General features: G+C 50.6%; 1 protein-coding gene across 1 annotated transcript; it reads left to right on the top strand.

The window, feature by feature from the left end:
* Positions 1–1,113: 1,113 nt before the first annotated feature.
* LOC309672536 (cytochrome P450 4A6-like) lies at positions 1,114–8,569 on the top strand (the record flags this gene model as incomplete). Its single annotated transcript, XM_082484064.1, has 12 exons — positions 1,114–1,299; positions 2,200–2,341; positions 3,035–3,079; positions 3,728–3,855; positions 4,279–4,403; positions 4,498–4,649; positions 4,857–4,963; positions 5,784–5,974; positions 6,232–6,365; positions 6,824–6,888; positions 7,599–7,681; positions 8,401–8,569. The coding sequence occupies 12 exons, from the start codon at positions 1,114–1,116 to the stop codon at positions 8,567–8,569; spliced, it is 1,527 nt and encodes a 508-aa protein (XP_082340190.1).
* Positions 8,570–10,252: the final 1,683 nt, after the last annotated feature.

Here is a 10,252-nt window from a genome sequence, read left to right on the forward strand (position 1 = left end):
AATGGGAAATGATTTCAACACATCTGGGGATCCTCCTCTTTGCAATATGCCTGGAAGTCATCCACACGCAGCAGACTTCCAGCCCAAGTCCTCCACAAACTCTGGAATTCCGTCCAAGCCATTCCAGGCTTTTGCGCCTACGGGATGTGAGCCCAGGTAACCAGCAGGACCTGCTCAGGGATTGCTAGAAGGGGTTCTACCTTGGGAACAACAAAGCACCGCACTGGAGAGGTAAATGCGGTGATGCGCAGCCTTTTTTGAAGGGTGGTGAGGCGCCATGTAGACAGGGGAAGGAGGGCTCACCAGGACTGTAGAGTGAACATGACATTACCATCACGCCACCCTGTCAGGGTAGAAGTGCCCTCAGTTTTGCTGCGGCTCATTTTACTGTTCTGCTGCTTTCCCTCTCCTCATCTTATCTATTGATGATGGTAATTCTTCTGGGCAGCAGTTTTGTCTCCTGGCTTGTCTACGGCAGAACCCCTTGAAGAACGGGGCCACGGTCCTTTGTGTGCTGATGGGGTTATGTCCATTCTCTTGATAATAGCCCGTCGGTGCTGTGTGATTTTGCAGTCATTCAGAGCACTGCTTTTACAGATGAAGGTGGCTGAATCCATCCAGCCTGTGTGTCGGGCAAAAGTTCCTCACTTCACACGGGTGGATGAACTGCTTCCAGACCTGAATTTGGCTGAGGACAGGGCAGAGCTCAGGTAGAGCGTGAGCCGGGCTACCTCTTATAACTTCATCCACCTGGGCACGGATGACTTTGAGCACTCTTTGCTGGGGTGGATGGGACTTCAAATAAAGTAGCAAATATATACAGATTTTTTTTGTTAACAAGCCACCTCCATCCACAGGTTGCTGGAAGCAGGTCAAAGGGTGAGTGGGAGCAGCAGGCAAGTGGGCTGCCGGCCAAGCTGACGCATTGTTTACCATGATGTTCCTGCTGTTATAAATTGCTGCCAGCAGCACTTCACCAGGCTCAGCTCCAGCAGAGCAGGAGGGAGGGGATTTTTACCTGCACCCAGCTCCCCGTCGGGCACAAACGCGGGAGGAGCAGAAGAGGAGCAAGCAGGAGAAGGCAGTACCAGGCATCCCGGACGCAGGGCCAGCATGGCTTTGCTGCTGGACAACATAGCCAGACCTTCTGCTGTCATTTTGCAGCTGTCTGTGGTGCTTGGTGTCATCTTCGTGATGCTGAAGGTGGCCCAGTTCTACAGGGAAAGGAAGAAAATCATCAAAGCTCTGGAGGCGTTCCCTGGTCCCCCAAAACACTGGCTCTATGGCCACAATCACCTGGTAAGGAGGGAGCCGGGCTCAATCAGGGTGGGTTTGTCCCAACAAGTGTGGAAGATACCAGTCAGGACGTGAGGCGGCACCAGGTGGGATGTGCATGTCCCCTGCTCGTGTTCCTTCCGACAGGAGAGGACCCTTGGCGCAGGGAGTGCCAAGGCTTTTGCAGGGCGGGCAGAAAGGGTGCTTGGATATGAGATGAGCATCATTTTGGCAGAAAACAGACCCACGTTGTTTAAGTTAATCTGCTTAAATATGGAGTTAGGTGATTTCTGGGACTTTCATGAAGTTATTTAAATATGAGCAACTATGAAATGTCTCTCTCCTGCATCAAACCTCCTACCGGGAGTCTCTCCCCCTACAGCCGCTTAAGAAGACACGGCCACAAAAGCAGGGCATTTTACCACAGGCATTTTCATCCTTCTATGGTGAAGGTATTTTTGCTTTCATGTTGCATACCCACCCTGCGCTGCTTGAATTCAGAGAATGGGCATGTAATAGCCTTGGTCCCCTGGGGCTGTTCAGTGGCCATCCTGGCATTGCCCATGCCACCTGGTAGCTCCCAGGTGCAACACCGAGCCGCTCCGATGCCAGGCTGTCCTCTTAATGTGGCTCGACTGCAGCTGGGCCGTAGATCGGGACTCTCCATAGATCTACCTCGTGCTGCAGGGGCGCAGTGGCTCAGGCAGCTTTGCCACCTGTGCACGGTCCCTTTGCCATGCCCAGCATCTCCTCCATCTGCAGCATGGAAAGTTCCCCGTGGCAAATCCGCCCACTCTCTCCCGATTTCCCGGGAGAGGACATCTTGCGTGTGCTTTCCATGAGAGGGCAAGTTTAGCCTCTGCTCTCCCCGGCGTGTCCCTCTTTTTCTGCCTGAATTCAGTCTCTGCTTAACTGTCTTTGCAGATAACTAGCGAGAAAATATTAAATCAGATGGTGTCATGGGGAGAAGAATACCCCTATGCCTTCCCCAGATGGTTTGGACCAGTCCTGCCTTCTGTAATAATCCACCATCCTGAATATGCCAAAAGCGTACTTGGCCGAACGGGTGAGTCTCTACATCTGGTTTTGGGAAGTCATGTCCTTGACATTTCCCTACTGAGAAAATCACGGGAAACTTGCCTGGAGTCATCTCCTCTGCCAGCTTCCTTCACAGCTTTTGCAACTCCTTCTTTGCTTGTCTTCACAAACTTCTACCCCACCCCAGGTTTCATGAAGCAGTTTGTATTCTCATGCAAAATAGTGACCACGTGCCTGTTCCTCCCAGTCCACTCTCTCCATTATCATTGGTCTTATTGTCTTCTATGGCATCTACCATGACAATATCTCTGTTTCCCAGTAAACCCAGTAACGTGGGTGAGCTGGCATGGCAACAGCTCTCAGAAGACATCTCAAGATTTCCCCTCTGCTCCTTTCTGTGTAGCATAATGCTTATGAGTGATACATGAGCATCTTCAGTAACTCCGGTCCATTGTTCTCAACTTTTGAGATTTGCCATGGCCATTTCTTTACCACACACATTATTCATTACATCTTTCTCTGGTTTTCTCGAGTCCACTGAGGTCTTATTTGTAGAAGACCACTTTTAAACACTAATTCTAGTGTTAGGGTGTTTTACATACTGAAATGAAACTAATTCCACATAGTGATGTAGAGAACAGACTTTAACATCAATTTATCCTGATTTTTCTTTTTTGTTATGTTGAATTCATTACCCATTTATACTGTTTTTTCTTTACAGATCCCAAGTCCAATGTACCCTACAAATTCTTAGTTCCCTGGATTGGTAAGTCATTCTTTTCCATTATCCTTTTCGGCCGTATTGCACATTTCAGTGGCTTCTCTCCTGTCTTCCTTTATTTTGCTTTCTTCCATTCTAAACCCAGAGCTTGTAAATGAGAGGGTTTGTTTAAGTGTGAGCATTAGTACTGGTGGTGCCCACCTGGTTGTGGAGCTCATCAGATGGCTTTGCCTTGGATCGCACACCCTGGCCTGCACAAAGCAACCTTCAGTTTGTTCAGGGAAGGCTACCATGGATAACTGGGGTGAGACACATCAAGAACAGGAGAGCTCATGGTTTGCACACAACTTTGAGGTAGTCCTCCAGGGTCCTGCTAACCCCTGTCGGCGTTGTCTTGGGACCTATCTGAGAGAGCAAATCCTGTGCCTCTACCATCATGGGTCTGGTTTCAGGGTAGATTATGTGTGCATAGGTGGTTGCAGTGAAGGACATGCGGGTGTGCTTCTCCTCCATCCAAAGAGCACTGCTGTGAATGGCCTCAGAGGGGCTGGAGAAAAGGCTCCACCACCAGCTCTTCCTCCTCCCAGATCCTGGCATGTTAGCCTGTGCTTGGCCAAAAGCAGTAGTAAGGCAGTCAGGGCCATGATCAGAGTCTGGAGGAGCTGATTGCACCTTTGCTGTTTGTGTCTTCAGGGAAAGGGCTGTTGATCTTGGATGGAACCAAATGGTTCCAGCATCGGAAGCTGCTCACCCCCGCCTTTCATTACGACGTGCTGAAATCTTATGTGGCCCTGATGTCAGATTCGGTCAAAGTGATGCTGGTAAGAATCACCACTTCTGCTACTTTTACTTTTCAGCTGTGCACCAGCGAAAATAATCCAGTCTGGGAATGACTGAAGGAAAGAGACTGGGCTTAGGTGGTTCGTGGAGTTTCATTGAACTTTTTGGGTAGTTCTGAAGTTCTGAAATTGCTCCCCTCACTTTCCTCTGGCCGTGCCACTTATTCTCTCTTTCATCTGCTTTCCAATAAAATCAACCACTGCTAGAATATCCTTTCCTAGCCCAGTAATGGTAAACCTGGAGAAAGAAATGCACAGAAGAGTTTGATTCACAGAATATATAGTGAACTAGGGCCTCTGCTTGCAGAAAAGAAAGTAATTAGCAGTGTGGATCTGGGAAGAGGGACCAGAAAATATGACCAGATTGTAGGCTCTGTCCCTTCTTACCCCTGTCTCCACCACTAGGATAAATGGGAAAAGAAGAACACAGAGAGGAGGTCAGTGGAGCTCTTTCAAGACATCAGCTTGATGACGCTAGACAGCATCATGAAATGTGCCTTCAGTTATAATAACAACTGTCAGACTCAGAGGTCAGTGCCTGAACTTTCAAATTCTGGGAAAGCAAGCGCTCTTGTTTCCCTACTCATGTTGCTAACACCAGCTTTAACCTCGGTCTCCTTACAGCAACTCAGACTATTATATCAGAGCTGTCTATGACCTGAGCTACCTCATCAGCAATAGAATCCAGACTTTTTCTTACAAGGATATCTTCTATAACTTGACTCCCAAAGGCCGAGAGTTTCAGGATGCCTGCAAGCTGGCCCATACCCACACAGGTAATTCTCCTCCTTTCTCCCCAGCCCTGTCTCCCAGGTGAACCTCTCCCCTTCTTGCATCTGGAGCAGCTCGGAGAGGGCTTGCAGCATGCGCTGGCCAGAGGGTTACACATTAAACAGAGTCCAAGCTACTGACCGAGCAGACAAGCACATGAGCTCTCTGGAGGGACAGGACACATCTAACGGGTTGATCATTCATCCATACAGATAAGGTAATAAAAGAAAGAAAGCTGTTGCTCTCCAGTGAGAAAGAACTTGACAAGATCCAGAAGAAGAGACACCTGGATTTTCTGGACATTCTTCTTTGTACCAAGGTGAATGTTTTAAATAATCATACCAAATAACAAAGAACATACCTGTGTGGCACCAAGGATGCATCATCAGGGAGCTCGCCACCCCTTGCTGGAGTTGGTGGCAACAGCTTCACCACTCCAGATTTCCTAGCTTGGGAAAAGGTGGATTGAAAGGAAAAGAAATACAAATGTGTGAAAAGCAGTGATTGAACATAAATAGCTCAAGCAGACTCGCATCTTCCTTGTTCATTTTCATTGAGCACATGAATAGTTTAAAATAAGTGAGCTGTCAGAAACCAGAGAAGAATGAGGTCTTTGGAAATGTTACGGGGGGGGCACCTTGGCTGTAGTCTTCTTAAAAGATTTTGTTTCTTATCTTCTGTAGTTTTACCTTCACAGACATCCTCAGATACTCTGGACAGAAGCTGCCATTTGGTGTTCAGGAAGGAGATACTACACTCTGTGCTCACTCTGTCCTTCTGGAGCCACTGCTTTCTTTTGTGTCTCAATCTGAAACAAAAGCTGTCCAAACCAAACTCCTGAAAAATTATAACAGCCACCCTTAGTAGGGGATCAAACAGGATGTCTTTCTGAAGGGCTGGGATCTGGTATCCCACCAAAGCCCAACTCTAGTTCTGTTGACTACAGAGTTGGCAATCAGCACGTCTGACTCTTCTCACATATGTTGGATATATTTTCTCCTGGCTTGCTTCCTAATATACGGGGAGATACAAGAGACACCAAATCAGGACCTTCATCATCATCCAGGGTTATTTTTATACCCAAAGGAGCAAGTCCAACTAATGTGTGCTTAAGAATTGTATAGTCTCCTCTTTTTTAGGATGCAAATGGAGTTGGGCTATCTGATGAGGACCTGCGTGCCGAGGTGGACACATTCATGTTTGAGGGTCATGACACCACAGCCAGTGGGATCTCCTGGCTCTTCTACTGCCTGTCGTTACATCCAGAGTACCAGCAACGGTGCCGGGAGGAGATCCAGGGGATCTTGGGAGACCGAGATACCATTGAGTGGTGAGCTAGGACTTCTTATTCCTTTACTTTAAACTCTTTTCACTCATCCTAAGAAGGAAACTTCATCCACCTTATACTGCATCTGCACTGGGGCACTCTGCTTTTCACGTAGCAATGCTGGCAGCAAAGGGAGCACGAGGAGAAGGCAAAACCCCAACAGGAGATGGGAGACACAGTGGTCCAGCCCACCCAGGCCCCATTGCTGGTGTCCTTACTGCTGCCACTCAAACACAGCCTGACTCCTGGTTTGCTTTCAGGGAGGACCTTGGGAAGATGACTTACACCACAATGTGCATCAAAGAGAGCTTGCGCCTGTTCCCACCGGTTCCTTCCGTGTCCCGATACCTCTCTAAACCTGTCACATTTTCCGATGGACGCAGCTTGCCAGCAGGTCTGTTGAGTTTGCTCATCCTTCATGCTGTTGTCAGTAACAAGTGGGGCACCTTCACTAGAGCTGCTCTGTGGAGGGGCTGGTGAGGCTTCCAGCCTCACTTCTCTCTCCAAAGGGCTGTAAAGGGCTGTCACAGTTCACCATCAGAGCTCTTCTGGAAAGGTGGCTGGAGAGTGTCCAAGGACATGCTCCAGGGCAATGGGGTGTTCACAGAGCTCAAAGGGGACTTGCAGACTTGATCCTGAGTAAAATTTCATCCACCTGTACTAAAAGGAGTCCCAATTCTGAGGCCATTATTTCTCGCATGTGAGGGTTTCAGGAGGTGACCTGCCTGGACAGGCATGTCAGATCTCTTGTAACAGCCCCTGCAGAGCCCAAGAGGGAGTGCATCCCACAAACACCTCTCCTGGGTCTTCACTCTGAGGTCTCAAGAGCTTTTTCTCACTTTTCTTTTACAGGCTGCCAGGTTGGACTGAACATATTTGCTATTCACAGGAATCGGGATGTGTGGGAGGACCCTGAGGTATTTCACCCTTATAACAAGAAGGGGTAGATGGTCTCTGAGCCCAGACATCCACTTGAACAAGGCAGCCTGTGCCTCCCTGCCACTTTTTTTTTTCTCTCTTATTCCAACCATCCATATCTAAATGCAAAGTTCAATTAAATTACCAAACAGCCCCAAAGCTTTGAACATGACAAAGCCCTAGGAAAGGGTGTTGGATAGCCATCATGCATGGTGCACAGAGTTACTCAGGCTGCTTTCAGCTGCCATGGATAGACTTAAGTCCCAGCATGGTATGAGAAATCCCAAGCCCTCCTGGCAGCGTGTGATTCCAAGCTGATATCTTAGAGGTTTCAAGGAAAGAAATAGCGGGGAAACTTGAAAGAGTTTGAGGAGCTGCCTCTCTGCAGTGGCTGTCTGCAGAGCCAGGATCAAGCATCTCTGGACTGGAGGGAGTCTGACTCGATCATTGCTGCCGTGGATAAGAAAACACCTGCAGGCGTCTTGGGCACTGTAGTGGGTGATCTAGATACCTCCAAGGGGAAGATCTGCAGAGCCACCAGCGCCCTCTTCTTATCCACTCAGGGGCTTTGTAGACAGATGCCTGTCAGCTGTGGCTCCCCCAGGAACAGCAGAGACAACATCCAGCCATACCTTGGGGACCGGGGAATAACCTGGCGCTGCTCTTATCAGACCAAACACTGACCAAACGGCCTTTGTTGCTCCCACAGATTTATGACCCCTTGAGGTTTTCTCCAGAGAACTCAGCACAGAGGCACTCCCACGCTTTTCTGCCCTTCTCCGCTGGATCCAGGTGGGAGATCCTTAATCCCTCTTCTTCCCCATAGGTTGCCTTGCATGGAAGACCTCACTCAGAGCCTAGCTTGGAGCCGAGCTCCTGAAGCTAATCCTCCCTCAGTTCCCATGAGCCAACTCAAGCAGGCTTTCCATGACAGGATGATCACCATGCTCCATCAGCTCCAGAGCATTTCCCACACCCCAAGCTCTGTGGTCACTGTAGGGTTTCACACGCTGTTCTTGTGGATTTGTGGAGATGTTTACATTTTCTGTTGCCTGCATTGGGAACATGGGCTCCCTTCTTTAGGGGTCAACACCCAGTGCACCTCAAAGCCAAGCTGGGTCCAAGTCTCTGTGGTTCCCATGCTGTATCGGTAGACAGATGCAGGATACTGTGGTCTCAGTAACTTGCAAGAGGAGACACTCCACACAGTGCCAAAAATAACATTTCTGAGGTGTCTGGGTTTTTAGCTGGATCTGTCCAGCACTTTCTAGTGAAAGTGAGCCCCAGTTCTCTCAATCTCATATTTTTTTCATGCTTATTAATAAAAAACAGAAATACCCCACCACAGAGCTGGGTGCATTTTGGTGTGGCAACAGGGGACTCCTAGATAAGCTGTGGCATCATCCTCGCAGAAGCTGGAGGTCCCCCAGCTCGCACATGTGCTGAGCCAAGCTTTTGAGGGTGGTCAGGGATGAAGGCAGTCATCAGAACATTTGTCATCCTCTCCTCAGGAACTGCATCGGGCAGCAGTTTGCCATGAACGAGATGAAGGTGGCTCTGGCCTTGACTCTGCTCCGCTTCGAGCTCTGCCCTGATGCGTCCAGGCCTCCCACACTGATACCACAGTTGGTCCTCAGGTCCAGCAATGGGATCCACCTGCATTTGAAGAAGATTCGCTGATCCCATGGGATACCACAGTGGGGGGCAAGAGCTTTCCCAAAGACCACCCCCCACCCAAAGGTTTAAGAGAGGGTCACCAAACAGACCCACCCTGCTACCTCGGACCTCTCCCATATTAACACCCCCCGCTGCCATCCCGGGTGGGCACACAGAGTCCCCTCGCACACACACCGAACCCAGCAGGTCTGGGTCCCCTCTTTGCATGGGGAACAGCGCTGCCAAGGGAGGTTCACAGCACGGCTGTGGCTCGGCCTTCACCTCCACAGGCATCCTCCATGTCCTGCTCCTCACCTCACCTCCAACCTGCCCTCACACGCTGCCTGGTGGGACTTCTGCTGCCTGCCTGTGTGTCTGCGCCACTGCCGGTTCCTCGCTCGGGCACGGCGATGAACAACGCCGGTGTGGGTTGCGCGGGTGTCTAAAACCTGTACACTGCCCAAGCACGTTGTCCCTTCCCTGCCTCCAGCCTGGGTGTGCCGAGGCCGGAGACCTCCTCCCTGCAGCCACACTGCATCCCCACACACCACCCTCCAAATTATTCCCCCTAATCCGTTCTGGGGCTGGCGTTGTGCCTGAAATTACGGAGACAAAAAGCCAGCGGCTTTTTCTGCCCCTGTGTTGAACTTCCTCGAGCTGAGGGTGCTCAGGAGCCAGCACAGAGACGTGACACCAACCACCCTGGAGAAAGCACTTGCTGCCCTCAGAATGATCAGTCTTGTCTTCCTCTCTGAAATGAGAATAAAACCTCATGGAGATGCTCCCCAAGTGTGGCTTTGGCTTCTTTTGCATTTTGGGGGGGGGGGGGGGGGGAAGGGAGGCAGGGGATACAGGATGAGCCCTGGCAGCCTGGAGGCAAGGCTGTGCCCAAGGGTGCAGCCCCGAGAGAGTTCTCTCATGCCACAAGGGCTGTTTCAGGGGATTTGCCCCCTGTTGAGCCTGAGGAGCCTGTTTCCACCCTTCCCACGCTGCGGGTCACCAAGGACTCACTTCTGCCTCCGGGAGTTTCTGTGGTAAGAAAGAAACTGAAATGCTCTGGTGTCAAACAAAACAGAACAGAAATCACACACACCCCCACTCAAACAGTGGCAGCAAGAACAAAATCAGCTTGCAAAAAAAAAACCAAACCAAACCAAACAAACCAAAAAAAAAACAACCAAAAAAAGCCCCAAGAGGGAGCACAAGCCTGTCTCAAGCCCTTCTCTGCAGAGGCTGAGGACTGACTGCTCAGTACATGAGTGAGCTGCCCGAGGGGCGCGGGTGGGCGCTGGCCCTGGGGCTGGGCTGGGTTTGAGGGTGCAGGGACCCACTGCAGACCCTCACCCCAGCACCAGCTATAGGTGGCCTCCCCCCGGCTAAGGGGGACCATCTGGGTGAGCTGCAGGTCTGGGGTGGGAAATGCATCACTAGGTGGCAGCGGTAGACCCAGAAAAACACCAAGTCTTCCCTCGTCCCTGGAAAAAACACTTGAGCGTAGCAGGGAGCGTGGTCGGGCTCAGCAGGGCAGCGGATGGGCCCCATTCCTGGAGGCATCTCCATCCCCATCCCATCCCCACCCTCAGCCGTCGGGGGCAGTGGAGCAGACATCGCGCTGTCTCAGTCTCTAACACGATGGTGGTATTACCCACGGCACAGGGAGCGCTTGTCACTGAGAGTGCCGGGGCACTCAGCAGGCATCGGGGGAAA

This window comes from Vanellus vanellus (genome assembly GCF_965231255.1).
Source record: "Vanellus vanellus genome assembly, chromosome: 5".
Taxonomy (NCBI): domain Eukaryota; kingdom Metazoa; phylum Chordata; class Aves; order Charadriiformes; family Charadriidae; genus Vanellus; species Vanellus vanellus.